We start from the raw sequence: 14910 nt of genomic DNA, 5'->3' as shown, positions 1-14910 counted from the left end.
CGAGTGGGAGTTAATCTTCTAGATGAGATAGTGATGTTTCTCCAAAGTCATTGCCACCAAGTTGCTAGAGCTTCATGATGAACTATAACATATCAGGGATAGATATGATGATCCTTGAAATATTCGCGATGTTTGACGCTGCGAAAGTAGAAATCAAGAAGAAGCATCAATTGTTGATGGTTAGTGAAACCACTAGTTTCAAGAAGGGCAAGGGCAAGAAGGGATACTTCATGAAATAGCAAATCAGTTGCTGCTCTAGTGAAGAAACCCAAGGTTGAAACCAAGCCCGAGACTAAGTGCTTCTGTAATGAGGGGAACGGTCACTGAAGCAGAACTACCCTAGATACTTGGTAGATGAGAAGGCTGGCAAGGTCGATAGAAGTATATTGGATATACATTATGTTAATGTGTACTTTACTAGTACTCCTAGTAGCACCAGGGTATTAGATACCGGTTCGGTTGCTAAGTGTTAGTAACTCGAAATAAAAGCTGCGGAATAAACGAAGACTAGCTAAAGGTGAGATGACGATATGTGTTGGAAAGTGTTTCCAAGCTTGATGTGACCAAGCGTCGCATACTTCCTCTACCATCGAGATTGGTGTTAAACCTAAATAATTGTTATTTGGTGTTTGCATTGAGCATAGACATGATTGGATTATGTCTATCGCAATACGGTTGTTCATTTAAGGAGAATAATGGTTACTCTGTTTATTTGAATAATACCTTCAATGGTCTTGCACCTAAAATGAATGGTTTATTGAATCTCGATCGTAGTGATACACATGTTCATGCCAAAAGATATAAGATAGTGATGATAGTACCACATGCTTGTGGCACTGCCATTTGAGTCATATTGGTATAAAATGCATGAAGAAGCTCCATGTTGATGGATCTTTGGACTCACTCGTTTTTGAAAAGATTGAGACATGCGAACCATGTCTATTGGTGTATACGCATGAGGAAACTCCATGCAGATGGATCGTTTGGACTCACTTGATTTTGAATCACTTGAGACATGCAAATCATACCACATGGGCAAGATGACTGAAAATCCTCGGTTTCAGTAAGATGGAACAAGAAAGCAACTTGTTCGAAGTAATACATTTTGATGTGTGCAGTCTAATGAGTGTTGAGGCACGTAGTGGATATCGTTATGTTTTTACTTCACAGATGATTTGAGTAGATTCTGAGTATGTTTACTTGATGAAACACAAATCTAAATTATTGAAAGGTTCAAGTAATATCAGAGTGAAGTTGAAGATCGTCGTGACAAGAGGATAAAATGTCTATGATATGATCACAGAGATGAATATCTGAGTTACGAGTTTGGCATGCAATTAAGACATTGTGGAAATTGTTTCACAATTAATACCGCCTGAAACACCATAGTGTGATGGTATGTCCGAACATCATAGTTGCACCCTATTAGATATGGTGCGTACCATGATGTCTCTTATCAAATTACCACTATCGTTTTATAGGTTAGGCATTAGAGACAACCGCATTCATTTTAAATAGGGTACCACGCAATTCCGTTGAGACGACACCGTATGAACTATGGTTTAGAGAAACCTAAGTTGTCGTTTCTTAAAAGTTTGGGGCTGCGACGCTTATGTGAAAAAGTTTCAGGCTGATAAGCTCGAACCCAAAGCGGATAAATGCATCTTCATAGGACACTTAAGGTTCGGTGACGCTAGAGTTGTTATGGGAAATAGTATGTGGTTACCGAATGTCATTCGGAGTCCCGGATGAGATCCCGGACATTGAGGAGTTCCGGAATGGTCCGGAGGTGAAGATTTATATATGAAAAGTCTAGTTTCAGTCACCGGAATAGTTTCGGGGGTTATCGGTATTGTACCGGGACCACCGAAAGGTGTCCGGAGGTCCACCGGGTGGGGCCACCTGCCCCGGGAGACTTGATGGGCTGAATATGGGAGGGAATCAGCCTCTAGTGGGCTGGTGCTCCCCTCCCCAAGGGCCCAAGGCGCCTAGGGTTGGAAACCCTAGGGGAGGGGGCGCCTCCACCTTGCTTGGGGGGCAAGTTTCCCCCTCCTGCCCCCCCCCTCTAGATGGGATCTAGAGGGGCTGGCCCCCTCTCCCCTTCTCCCTAAAAATAGAGGGGGGTGGGAGGGCTGTAGCACCCTTGCTTTTGGCGCATCCCCTCCCTCCTCCAACTCTTCCTCCTACTCCGTAGTGCTTGGCGAAGCCCTGCCGGAGAACCACGAGCTCCATCACCACCATGCTGTCGTGTTGTCGGAGTTCTCCCTCAACTTCTCCTCTCCCCTTGCTGGATCAAGAAGGAGGAGACGTCCCCGGGTTGTACGTGTGTTGAACGCGGAGGCACCGTTGTTCGGTGCTTAGATCGGATGCGACCTGAATCGCTTCATGAACGACTCCACCGACCGTGTTCTTGTAACGCTTCCGCATCGCGATCTTCAAGGGTATGAAGATGCACTCATCCTCTCCCTCTCTTGTTGCTAGAATCTCCATAGATTGATCTTGGTGATGCGTAGAAAATTTTGAATTTCTGCTACGTTCCCCAACAGATATACCCCCTCCCCGATAACATTATTTTCGCATGTATGTATGTCGTCGTTGTCAATATAACCCCCTCCCGGATAACTTTAACACGAGGGGGGGTTGATATACCCCATCCCCGATAACATTATTTTCGCATGTATGTATGTCATCGTTGTCGATATAACCTCCTCCCGGATAACTTCGACATGAGGGGTGTCGACCCGAACTCTCGAGGACACCCAAACCCTTGAAAAAACGATGTTGGTCTCCTACCCCCTCCCGCAGCGCCCCTACCCGACAAACTCTCTCGAGGCCACCCAAATTTACCAAGTTAAAAGAGCGTTCTCGTCGAGGCCACCCCAAACCCTTGAAGTGTTGTGTCGAGGCCACCCCAAACCCTTGAAGCATTGTCGAGGCCACCCCAAACCCTAGAGAAGCAGCGTTGAGGCCACTAATATGATTCCTTATTGTGATTAGCTAGCTAGTTCTACGTTTGCCACTAATATATATCCATCTGTCATGTTTGAATAATAATTGCCATGTTGTAAATATTTGCAGAAACTATGGAGCACCCCCGAGACGAAGCAACAGAAGCGATGTTGGGGGACATAATCGCAAAGGAAGTGATGTTCTTGCGTCGTTTCTCAACGACACCGATGATTGGAAGGACGGGGTAGTGAAGAAGAAGGCTATGATTATGATGGCTCCGGTGACCCATTAATGCCGGTACAAGAAGAAGGCTATGATTATGATGGCTCTGCTAACCCAATGCAGGTACAAGAAGGAGACCGTGATGACGGCTCCAGTGACCGAACCGAGTCCGGCCAGGTATATATATTAGTTAAGCCCGTGCTGACTAGCTAATTGATGCATTCATTGTTTTCATATGTACACATATTAATTAACTCTCGTCTTTCTTCTTTTCTCTAGCCCTCCGGATCGAGCACAACTTCGGTAAAGAAACGAGGCCCGAAGAAAAAGTTGCGCTCAGATGAAAGGTTTGAGATCACAGCAATCGCGCGCGATGGCAAGCCGATTGAACCCATCCGGACAAGGGATGCATTTTGTGCTCAGTGCGGGGTTCTTGTTAGGGACAAGATCCCGATCAGTATCCACCAATGGTTAAAGTCTAAGAAAGAAGACCCTGAGGTGTCTTATGTCTCCTTCATTTGCTTACTAGCTAGCGTTTCTAGTCCTCTCTATGCGTATAGTACGTAGCATCGACAAAGCACGGTGATAAGAGAGGACACTTCTCTCTATTAATTAGCTAGCTAACATAATATATGAAACACCTAAAATTAACCCCCCAAAACCCCCTAACCCCCCCCCCCTCAAAAAAACAAAAACCCCAGCCCCTGAAATGTTGACGCGTGGATGCCTATTGGTCCCGGTTGGTGCCACCAACCGGGACCAAAGGGCCTCCTGCCTAGGCTCGCCGCACCGGCCACGTGGAGGCCCATATGTCCCGGTTCGTGTAAGAACCGGGACTAAAGGCCAAGGGCATTAGTAATGACCGTTTAGTCCCGGTTCCAAAACCAAGACGGAAGGCCCTTACGAACCGGGACAAAAGGCTCTTTTCCTACTAGTGATAGTAGTTCAAACTAAAGGAAAACAATTACTTCCTCTGTAAAGAAATATAAGATCGTTTAGATCAGGGAGTATTTTTTTACTCTCAGAGCCCATCCCTTTGCCTTCACTCTCCAGTTTTCTCAGCCGGGTTGTGGTTTGTTCTGTTTCAAAGAAGCTCCGCGTAGTTGAGTTTACTATTCTTTATTTCTTGCGATGGTGGATCCCATGACAGTGTTTCCTCTTTGAGCGGTCTTTGCGGCCACGATCCTCCTTGAACTTGTCCGCCGGGACGGAGCTTCATGTATATTCCTACCGTCTCCTTGGGATGACGAGTTAGAGTTTCTTGTCGCGCGTGCGCGACAACAAGAGGAGCTTCAAATCGATTCGGTTCGAGGATGACGATTGTGGATTCAAAACATTGGTCCTTAGTACGCGCATCAAGACTTCCTGATTGTCGCCGCAAGGTCATGCCTTCTCGAGTAGGGGAGCGGTGTCGGCTTGTTCTAGCTGCAGTGGTGGTCGTACGGCGGTCCAAAGGCCTCGTCACGATTTCCATTATGTTTGGTGCTCTTTGTATTTTTTTACGAAATTTTTTATTACACTATGCTTTTTAAAGAAAAATAACCTGAATTTTGTGAATACATGTGCTCGGGACGTCGGTTCAAACACGGGCCTGCCATACACATGGGCACGGGGCCCACCAGACAGCCGACCCGGTCAGACCGCGACCGGCCTCCTCTCTGAGCTGATCTCAAACCCGAACCACGGCGATCTTGACTCCAGATAAGCCTCAGGGGCAGCCGCGTCTTTTCAGAAAAACCACCGGTGTGCTCGTACAAACAATCGTACTTCCTCCCTATATAAACGCTCTCTCTCGCTAACGAAATCCCCTTCCCCCTTCGGTTCCCCTCCCGTGATTTAAATTATTATTAAGGACCCCTAATTTATTTGTCCCTTCCTCGTCTACCCGCTAGCTTCCACGGCTCGATTTCCTCCTTTGTTTCCACCACTACGTACGGCAATAAAATTCCGGCGCGAGCTCCGTCCGATTCGCCTCCCGGTCGCCGCGCGGCGCTCACCCGGACCCACTAGTTCGTCCAGTCCGGCGATCGCTCGGTGCGGAGTTTCTGGGTGGATCGCCGGCGGATTCGATTCGATTCGGGCCTCCGGTAAGGCGATTCCCCGGCTCCTGTGCCAAGATTGGCGGGATTTTCGCTAGAGTTTGTTCTGATTCTCTGTCTGGGGCTTTCAGGCCATGGAGCGCCGCGCGTTGCTCAAGACGGCTCTACTGGCGTGCTTGCTCGTCGTATGCTCCGGGAGAGGTAAGAATGATTAGCTACTCCTCTTATCTCTTGGCTTAGCCCTCCTCTTATCTCTTGGCTGTAATTTGTTATTTTGGAGTTAGTCCTGCTCCTAGTTGGAGAAGTTCGCCGGGCTTAATTTGTTTGATTTGCCTCCAAATGGGTGCATACATGTAAAAATCGGCAACGCCAGATCAAGTTGATTTTGGATGCACTTTTGTTTTCATAATTAGAGTTATGAAGCTCAAACTGACCATATCTGCACTAGTCACCAGCACATTCAGATATAAAACGCTGACTGCAAATGTGTGTAGTCGGTATAGTCTTGTAGCATGGTCAGATTCAGACTCAACTCTTTTCTTTTCTTTTTGTTCCTACAAGACAGTTCAGCTTAACTTTTAGAGCGAATGGTAAATTTCTGATTCCATCAAACAGAACAAAGGCTTTTACAACTATAGCATGTATACTACATTTCATTCTGAGTTACTACCTCTGTTCCTATATGTAAGACGTTGAACTGCCAAAACGTCTTACATTTAGGAACAGAGGGTGTATATAACATATCCTGGATCAGCTTTCATTTTGGAACTGTACTGTTGCAAACTACTTCTCCATGTATCCAGCATTATCCATGTTGCTCTTGATGCTGATGTTTTAAGTTTGTGGTACAGTACCTATGGTTATACAACAGCCATCCACTACCATATACAACTCAACCCTTGCCAAGACACTAGTGGAATATGCTGCTGCCGTAAGTTCATTCGCCTTTTCTTATCCTAATTATTATGAATATTAGTTCAACATTCAGTATTACATTAGTTTGTCAAATTCTTCTGCTATCTTGGGAAGTCCCTACAAAAGTATGCTTTGTTAGTTAAGTTTCTACCCTACAAAAGTATACTTTGGAGTTAAGCCTGATGATGTCTTGCAGATCTATACTGCTGATTTGACACAGTTGTTTACCTGGACATGTGATAGATGCGGTGACCTGATTGAGGTAACGCTTATTACCACTCAAGTGCTTTCTGTTTGCTGTGACATAAAAATGGCTGTCCAACTTCATACAACACTGGTATGGTATGGATGATGATGTAAACTTGTTGGATGACCCAGGGGTTTGAGATGATGGACATCATCGTAGATGTGGAGAACTGCTTAGAGGTTCGTCCCTACATGCCTTCTGTCTGTTTATCTCTATCTTTACCACCTGTTAAGCTGATCTCTTTTTTTTATGATGACTAAGCAGGCATATGTTGGTTTTGCTAGTGATATTAATGCTGTCATCGTTGTGTTTAGAGGAACTCAAGAAAACAGGTAATTGACGTACAACTTGTTTTGTTTGGTTATAAAAAATGTAATTTATTTTTTATTCAGAATGTTTTATCACTGATAAGAGGCAGATTTTAGGTATTGCGATTTCATTCTTGTGTACTTAGAATTTATGAATCCTTGACCTGTTCCTTTAGTTTGCATATTTTTTTCTCCATTTGCATGTAATAGTCATTTCCAAGGGTGTCAATATACTTTATAATCCCTCAACCGTATTCATGTTCCAAATTATCAGCATCCAGAACTGGATAGAGGACCTGTTATGGAAACAACTTGATCTTGATTACCCTGGCATGCCTGAAGCAATGGTGAGCATAGCTAAAGCATATAGTTAATGCAATTCTGTAAAAAAAAACAAAAACCATAGTAGTGCTTGATTCGTGTAGGTACACCGAGGATTTTACTCTGCTTATCATAACACAACCATACGCGATGGAATCGTCAGTGGTATTCAAAAGACTCGGAAATTGCATGGAGATGTTCCGATCATGGTCACAGGGCATTCAATGGGGGCAGCTATGGCTTCATTTTGTGCACTTGATCTTGTTGTGAGTACTGAACCTGCCTTGATCTTAAACACATTAACGTTGAGCTCCCCCTGTTACATTATGTTGCATAGAAAATAGATTTCCCTAACTCAATCTGCTAATTTTCCTCATTATGAGTTATAATAGTTGTTTTCAGTCTATACATATCTGAGCAGTTAGTTATTTGCCGCTTCTTTCTTTCCTGATGGTTTAACCTGCACAGCTAACGGGAACTGTGTGTTCCTTTTTAGGTGAACTACGGGTTGGATGATGTGAAGCTGATGACATTTGGGCAACCTCGCGTCGGCAATGCTGCTTTTGCTTCTTACTTCAAGAGATACTTGCCTCACGCGATCCGAGTTACTAATGCAAACGATATCGTCCCTCATCTGCCACCATACTTCTCGTTCTTCCCTCAGAAGACCTACCATCACTTTCCAAGAGAGGTATGCCCCACTCCGTGGCACGCTTGTTTCTACTTGTGCTGACACCTATTACACCTGTTTATACTCGCTAAATGCATATATTGCCTTGAAAAATTCATTTAGTCCTGTGTAGTTTGTGCTCTGTGCCATATTGTTTCTACTTGGGAACCAAAGAAACCTTTCAATGTATACCCACCCCATCAGCCCCACTGCATAATGCGTCTGTGTTCCTGTCCTTCCTTCAGGTATGGGTCCATGATGTCGGGCTCGGGAGCCTGGTATACACGGTTGAGCAGATCTGCGACGACTCCGGCGAAGACCCGGCATGCAGCAGGTCCCTCCCTCTCTCCCCCGCGGCCATCTCCCGTCAACTGTGCCACTGCCGCGCCGCATGCCACCCGCTCTTGGTTAACATTGTTCGCTGCCTTCTCAGGTCTGTGAGCGGTAACAGCATTCAAGATCACATAACCTACCTGGGCGTGAGCATGCACGCGGAGGCCTGGAGCAGCTGCAGGATCGTCATGGACTACGCCGAGCTGCGGTACAAGATGGACCTCCATGGAAACGTCGTCTTGTCGAAGCAGCAGCAGCAGCAGCAGCCCGGTCTGTCGGACCAGCGAAGAAGACACAGCGCCCAGTGAAACCAATGTAAAAAAGTTCTGTATTATCATAGTAGCACCACGCACGCAACCTATCATTCCCCTCTCTGCTTCATTGTTTCTGCATCCAGAGAGGGGATAACACCACCACGCTCCACAGGAAGATGCTTGCTGTAAATGTTTGCTTGGTAATGTGAAGCATTTTCCAGTACAAAATACCTCTGTTCCCTTTGCTCACCTGTTACCACTGACTGAAGTTTTCTTCCATGATATTCATGGTCGTCGCTCCCGCAATCAATGCGGTCAGTTTGAAAATGTTTTGAGATGATTTGCAAGATGGGAGCATGACTGACAAAAATTAGCAGTATATACATCATGAACAGCATGGTTTCCAGGAACAAAAGGAGAACAATAACATATGGGCACTGAAATTCTGAATAACCTGATACTTTTGCTGCATGCTAAACCATGTTCGCACTAAGATACAAGCAGAAGAAGTACATCGAAGCTAATACAAATAAATGACCGATCCCGCGACTCGACACAAAAACAATAGCAGCTGTACGAAACATGGGTAATCTCTATCCTATCCCCAACCAAACCTGAAATCTCATCCATCAGAAGAAACTGCCCAGCACGGTTGCATGATCAGTTCCAGAACACAGGTGCAGCAGAGCGTACTCGTCGACATCGTGTAACTGCAGAAAAAGGAAGGACCCGACAGACGCAGCTCTGCGGCTTCGACGGTCTTCCCGTTCCCTTTCCTACATTTCTAGCTGCATCTTGTAGGCTCCTGAGCTCTAAAGGACATGAGTACATGACACAATCACATTCGCAAGGAATGGACGCCACCCAGAGAAGGCATGTCAACTGCAACGACTTACAGATAAAGCAACCGTGAGGCAGTGCTGACGGCAAGAAAAGCCTTTATTCACAGACAACGGGACAGTGCTGGAACAATGACCGTGTTCCTAAACCTGGCCCGTCTGGTGCTGATGAGCAAACTCGTCGACCCCCTGCTAGAGCGACGTCGTGAAAGAGAACTGTCCAATTTACTCATTTGTACTATCAAAGCTGTCGTTCGGTCGCTTCCGCTCTCTGGAGTTCTCCCCCCACATTTTAGCATCCGCGATGGCGCGCTGCCTGTCAGCAGTCCTTGGGGTTTCTCTCTTCCTTCCTGTCTGAGCTGGACTGCCTGCCTGTGATCCTGCCATGTCCATTTCATCCAATCCTGACCTCCGGCCAGAATCACCACCAGTAGAACTAGTGCGGCTGACCTCCCCTCCGTGCTTTGATGTCCTGGGAGAATGATGATTTGGCGAGCGGCCGTTGCGCTGTTCGCTGTTCCGCCCACCAACATTTCTGGCCCTTGGGGTCGACGAATTGCTCCGAGTATGTTGAGTTGGGGCATTTGGATCATATGTCTGAGAAGCTAGATATGAGAGAGCAGTGACAACATCTCCTATGTGAGGACGGGTTGTGGCTTGCTCTTGCAAACACATGGCAGCAACAGCTAAAGCCTGATACAGACCCCTCATGGGGAACCGGCCTTGAAGCATTGGGTCAGCCATCTTAGGAAACTTCCTGCGATCCTTGAAGAGTGGACGAGCCTGCAGATCAGACGAGATGTGTTAATTATCCAAAGTCAAAATGAGCAGAAGTTGTCTTTTGCTAATAAACTGAAGTAGCAACTGGTTACAGACGGTAATTTTAGCACAGTAACAGAAAAGAACATTTTCAGTCAATGGCTTAGCTAGCAGGATGGTGTTTCACTAAGAATGCTGAAGTGAAACCAAGAGCTACTTGCAAACCCTGGCAGAAAATTATCAGGTATAGCATGCCGACTGAAATAACTATAGTATAGAAGAGCATACCCATGCCACCAGGTTTTGCTCTCCTTGGGGTTTGGTGTTGTCGATTGCTTTGCGCCCTGTAATCAGCTCAAGGAAAACAACGCCAAAGCTATAGACATCCGATTTCACTGTGAGCTGCCCAGTCATAGCATATTCTGGGGCACAGTAGCCATAAGTTCCCATCACACGTGTTGAGACATGAGTGTTGTCACCAACTGGACCGAGTTTTGCAAGGCCAAAGTCAGACAGCTTCGGGTGAAACCCTTCACCAAGAAGAATGTTTGACGATTTGAAATCCCGGTAAATAACAGGAGGGCTGGCCTTGTCATGAAGATGCTCTAAGCCCTTGGCTGCACCTGCAGCTATCTTCATCCGTGTGTTCCAGTCAAGAGGTTCCTTCTCAGGTGGCACATCTACATATATTAGAAAATAATACTTTAGCCTTCAACTAAAGATGCCATTGATTTTTAAAGGATTCATGAAGCAGTCATGCTGAGTACATATGTAATAATAAAAATACTACTTAGTATATACTGCTATAAGCACACATGGAATTTTTAAAGATGACATCGCAAAGAGAAGATAAACGAACCATGCAAGTGATCTTCTAATGAGCCCAGTGGCATAAACTCATAAACAAGGAGGCGTTGGTCACCATCAGCACAATAACCAATTAGATTGACAAGGTTAGTGTGATGCAAGAGACTGAGCATGAGGACCTCAACAAGGAATTCTCTATTTCCTTGGAGACCATTACGATCAAGTTGCTTCACAGCAACAGCCTGAGAAGTACAATCAGTTTGTTAGTGTCCAGGACTAACCCAATTAAAATAAACATAGAAACTCTACCAACAATTCGCATAAGAGGTGAATATTTCAGCTGAATCGCTCAAAATCTATAAGTTAGAGTGTACTCCCTCCGTTTGGAATTACTTGTCTCGAAAATGGATGTATCTAGAACTAAAATACGTCTAGATACATCCATTTCTGCGACAAGTAATTCCGAACGGAGGGAGTATTTAGGAAGATCTCAGTGTATAGTGACGGTATACTGACCTGCCCACTCTCCAGGCGACCTTTATATACACGTCCGAAACCTCCCTCACCCAACATGCAATCTTGTCTGAAGTTCTTGGTGGCAGCAGCAAGCTCACGAAAAGTGAAAATCTGTGCGGCAATGTTTTGGCTGCTCCCATCCCGAGGGATGGTTAGATGGTTATTCTTAGGGTCTGATCCACCCTGCAGCCTCAATTTATCTGAGCAGAAAATAATTCAGAGTTAGCAGTCAGTTTTAGTACAAATCAGTTAAATTAAATGATTTAACAGAAAAAAAAAAAGTGGTTCACTCTTAGAGCACTAGCATTCTGCCAGCAGAGAGTAGAAACATTAAAAGAAGTTGAGTGGTATTAGATGAAGGAAACTTTGCTACTACTCTAGAAGGACTTCAGCTTGAAGGAAATACCTATTTTTAACCATTTGTCTTAACCACACAACAACAACAAAATCATATTCCTCCCCTGGGAGCTAGTGAACAGCCACATTTAAGTAGAAGGTTTGGAATTAATGCCCAGCTTGTTTGAAACAGCCGTTAGCTAGAGAAATAATCGGCAATCAGTTTCTGAAGTAACACCAGAAGCATTGCCACAATGATGTAAATACTGAAAGCATTTCCTACAATTCCCCTCCATCACACAGTTTTATGAGAAGAAAGGATCCTCTGCCAGTCTTTTGTACACCATAATAGGCAGGGTCCTCTTAGTATCAATCTTTTCTACACTACAATTGTCTTGCGCTTTATGCTGCCAAACCGGCAAACCCCCCAAGGAGAGGAATGTCAGATAAACTGTGAATCACCACGACGAGTTAGCGGCCTAGCTGGACGAATACACTGGCTCAAACATAACCACTATATGTAAAAAGGAGTATTGAAATGGCAGCCACGTCATGTGTCTGTATCCTCTCCTCTCCTATCTTATCGACTGAATGTATACTCTCTCGTGCTATGCGTCTAGGGTTCAAGGCATGGTAACAAAATAACCATGGCTTAGTACCCATGCATAGACAGCCTACTGCCTGTTCTCCTTGTTTTAGTATTGCCAGAAAGAGGTTTACTCAGCTTCCAATCCAGCGCGCTCTCTTAACTAAACCAGAGCTAAAAACAATCCTAGCGGCAGCATATGCATTCCCATCTCTTGCTCACTAAGTGCAGCAAAAGGAGCACACACGGTCAGTCCTATTGGCAAGATCGCAGCTCAGCTCATTCCTCTGCTTCCACCCACCACAACCATGGCTGGCACGCAGTAAGCAAGCAAGCAACAGTAGAAGCGCAGGCAGTACAATAAACAACAACAACAACACGACGCCGCCGCCGGCCGCGGTGACCGAGCAAGGAGCAACGCGAAGCTAAAGCTAAAGGTAGAGGTGGGGAGGGATTTGCAGTTGCAAGATCCAGCGGGCGCACCTGATCCGGCGCGATCCGGCGCGGCGCCGTCCTTGGCGCGGGGGTCCTTGGCGTCGGGCCCCGGCTTGCCGGCCTCCGCCTCGAGGGCCGGGCCGAAGCAGGAGAAGCAGCTCATCCAGGCGCGCTCCCCGCTCCCTCTCGCCGGAACCAGGAAAGCGCGTGGCCCGTACAGGAGAGGCCGCCGCGCCGGGGCTCGACGACGCGGGATCCCCTCCCGTCGAGGATCTCCGCTTGCGAGGAGGGACGGCACCCAAGCAAGACTGGATTTTTAGGCGGGGGAGAGGGCGGGAGGGGAGGGGAGGGTCGAATTGGGGTTGGGGCCGTGGGATGGAAGCTACAGGAAGGGGGAGAAGAACATGAGGCTGGGAGGGAGCAATAGGAGAGGAAAGAGGAGTGTGGAGGAGGAGCAAAAGTCAGCTCTGGCTGTCCAAGCGAGGGCCGGCCGAGTGGAGAGGAGGGGATCTTTGGGGGCACAATCCGTTTGCCTCTCCCTGCGTGCCACCTCGGCAGGTGAGGCATTGGAATTTCTCGCGTCATCCACAATTCAAATTCACACTGCCAGGCAGGCGGTACAGTATAAGTCATTTCAGACAACTGAAAATAGGCTGCTTTGCATGTTGTATGAAATGTCTTTAAGGACTTATAAAAGTGAACAGAGGGAGTACGAGTTTTCTCTTTCACACCGTCGGACGTACTATTACATGGAGCGACAGATTGTATGTACCTCCTCATGTGTGGGTAGCATTCGTTCACATACCCATCCGTTTGTTGTGGCGGTGGTGGTAGATATTGTCACGCATCTTTAATTTATTTGTTTTAAAAATTATTTGTTTTTGTTTATGTGGAGGTAGTTTTGCGCCGGGCCACATCGATGGAGAGAATGATGATGATGATGTCTCTCTGGAAGAAGGGCCGAATGGGTGGTGCCCCGGTGTTCCGCCGGTCGTCGTCGGCTTTGTCGTCTCCCGCGCCGCGCGCTTCCCCGGGGATTAAACTAGTCGCCAAACCGATCAACTCGATCAATGGAGGTGGAGAGAGCAGATACGGATGCCTGCTCCTGCTCGCTCCATGGCCGTTTCCTGCCGCCCCCCACCCCACGCGGTGCCATGCCATCATGGCCTACGTGGCCATCTGCAGAATCAGTGTCTCGCGTCAGGTGTCTCTGCGTCGCGGTGCCAGATGCACCACCAAGCGTAGAAGCAGTGCACGCGGAGCTGATGAGAACGTGCGTGCCGTCAGGATTCAGGAACACAGCTGGCTGGAGCGCGCGTCGTCCCGTGACCCGGAGCCGAGACTCCAGGCAGGTCCGCATATTCTACAGCTACAGGCGATTCGAAAGAAAGAAACGTGCACACATGGCTTCACAGCACAGCAGTGCGCGCGGCGTGCGTGTCAGGGGCTCCAGGCCACGCTGGTCGTCGTCAGGGTCCGTCTCTCCCGGCCACCAGACGTACGTATGGCGCAAAGCAAGCGAACCGCTATAGATAGAAGCAGCCAAGCCAACCGCTGCGCTGCGCGTCATCACACGAACGGAAACGAAAAGGACGTCGGCGACGGCGACGGGGACGACGCTGTCCGGTCCGGATCCATGTACGCGCGCCAAGTGCCCCCGCCCGCCCGCGCGCAACCCCTGCGTCTGCGTACGAGCCGGAGCCGCCGTCCCTACGAGAGACGCGGACGTGGAGTTGGCGCGTGCCGCCGCCCGGGTCGCTCAGGCCGCACACGCACGCACGCACGCCATCTCGGAGCATCATCATTGGGTCCGGGTGCCGGGAAAAGGGCAACCACGACAACGGGCACGCACACGACACGATCGAGGAGTGAGTGGATCCGGAGAAGAGAGCTCAAGGAAACACGCCCGCCCGCTCGTGCCACACACACGAGCAGACACCGATGGCGATCACCGTCGTACGCCCGGGCCGACCTCGCTTTCCTTCCGGCCAACAGGACCCGCGGAAATTGGGAAAGAGAAAAGGTACCCCATGGCATGCCTTGGGTTGATCCGGCCGACCTCATTCCACCAGGACGCAAAAATGCTCGGATATGTGCTGCCCGCATCGTTCGGCTCGGCGAGCATCTACCTTCTCACGCTCTGCGCATGCGCCATGCGCGTTCGTTCGCCGTCACCAAGTATCCGCCCGCGTACCGGCGAGAGTGCCAGCCGGCGCCGCCACACGCACGTACGTACGTCATGAGGAATCAGCCGATCCAGCATCAGCTCCATCGGCATCGTTTCGCCCAACTGGCCAAGCGCGTACGGCATCCGGTTACACCAGGGGAGGAGAGCCATGTCACGTGCACGCGTGTATCCAAGGTCGAATGGATT

General features: G+C 47.9%; 2 protein-coding genes across 2 annotated transcripts; one reads left to right on the top strand and one right to left on the bottom strand.

The window, feature by feature from the left end:
* The first annotated feature begins 4976 nt into the window (after positions 1-4976).
* Positions 4977-8507, top strand: LOC119278434 (probable feruloyl esterase A). The gene is made up of 11 exons (XM_037559784.1): positions 4977-5258; positions 5342-5411; positions 6062-6141; positions 6322-6387; positions 6504-6551; positions 6637-6704; positions 6955-7027; positions 7106-7267; positions 7498-7692; positions 7917-8005; positions 8105-8507. Exons 2-11 carry the CDS (start codon positions 5345-5347, stop codon positions 8310-8312), a joined length of 1056 nt encoding a protein of 351 aa, XP_037415681.1. The 5' UTR covers positions 4977-5258; positions 5342-5344; the 3' UTR covers positions 8313-8507.
* Positions 8508-8658: 151 nt separating this feature from the next.
* LOC119278433 (receptor-like cytoplasmic kinase 185) lies at positions 8659-12999 on the bottom strand. The gene is made up of 5 exons (XM_037559783.1): positions 12585-12999; positions 11180-11379; positions 10716-10905; positions 10145-10536; positions 8659-9880 (listed from the first exon to the last, which is right to left on the bottom strand). The coding sequence occupies exons 1-5, from the start codon at positions 12697-12699 to the stop codon at positions 9323-9325; spliced, it is 1455 nt and encodes a 484-aa protein (XP_037415680.1). The 5' UTR covers positions 12700-12999; the 3' UTR covers positions 8659-9322.
* Between the last annotated feature and the right edge of the window lie 1911 nt (positions 13000-14910).

The sequence above is a fragment of the Triticum dicoccoides genome, chromosome 3B (assembly GCF_002162155.2).
Source record: "Triticum dicoccoides isolate Atlit2015 ecotype Zavitan chromosome 3B, WEW_v2.0, whole genome shotgun sequence".
Classification (NCBI taxonomy): domain Eukaryota; kingdom Viridiplantae; phylum Streptophyta; class Magnoliopsida; order Poales; family Poaceae; genus Triticum; species Triticum dicoccoides.
The sequence above is the reverse complement of the archived record's forward strand: the minus strand, read 5'-3'. Positions and strand labels throughout refer to the sequence as shown.

Excerpts from the sequence above, each read along its gene's own strand:
- LOC119278434 (XM_037559784.1), top strand. The coding sequence starts at position 5,345 with ATGGAGCGCCGCGCGTTGCTCAAGACGGCTCTACTGGCGTGCTTGCTC. Across the intron at positions 5,412-6,061 it reads CGTCGTATGCTCCGGGAGAG|TACCTATGGTTATACAACAG; the intron begins GTAAGAATGATT and ends TTTGTGGTACAG. Across the intron at positions 7,693-7,916 it reads ACCATCACTTTCCAAGAGAG|GTATGGGTCCATGATGTCGG; the intron begins GTATGCCCCACT and ends TCCTTCCTTCAG.
- LOC119278433 (XM_037559783.1), bottom strand. The coding sequence starts at position 12,699 with ATGAGCTGCTTCTCCTGCTTCGGCCCGGCCCTCGAGGCGGAGGCCGGC. Across the intron at positions 11,380-12,584 it reads GCCGGATCGCGCCGGATCAG|ATAAATTGAGGCTGCAGGGT; the intron begins GTGCGCCCGCTG and ends TTTTCTGCTCAG. Across the intron at positions 10,906-11,179 it reads GTCGCCTGGAGAGTGGGCAG|GCTGTTGCTGTGAAGCAACT; the intron begins GTCAGTATACCG and ends TGTACTTCTCAG.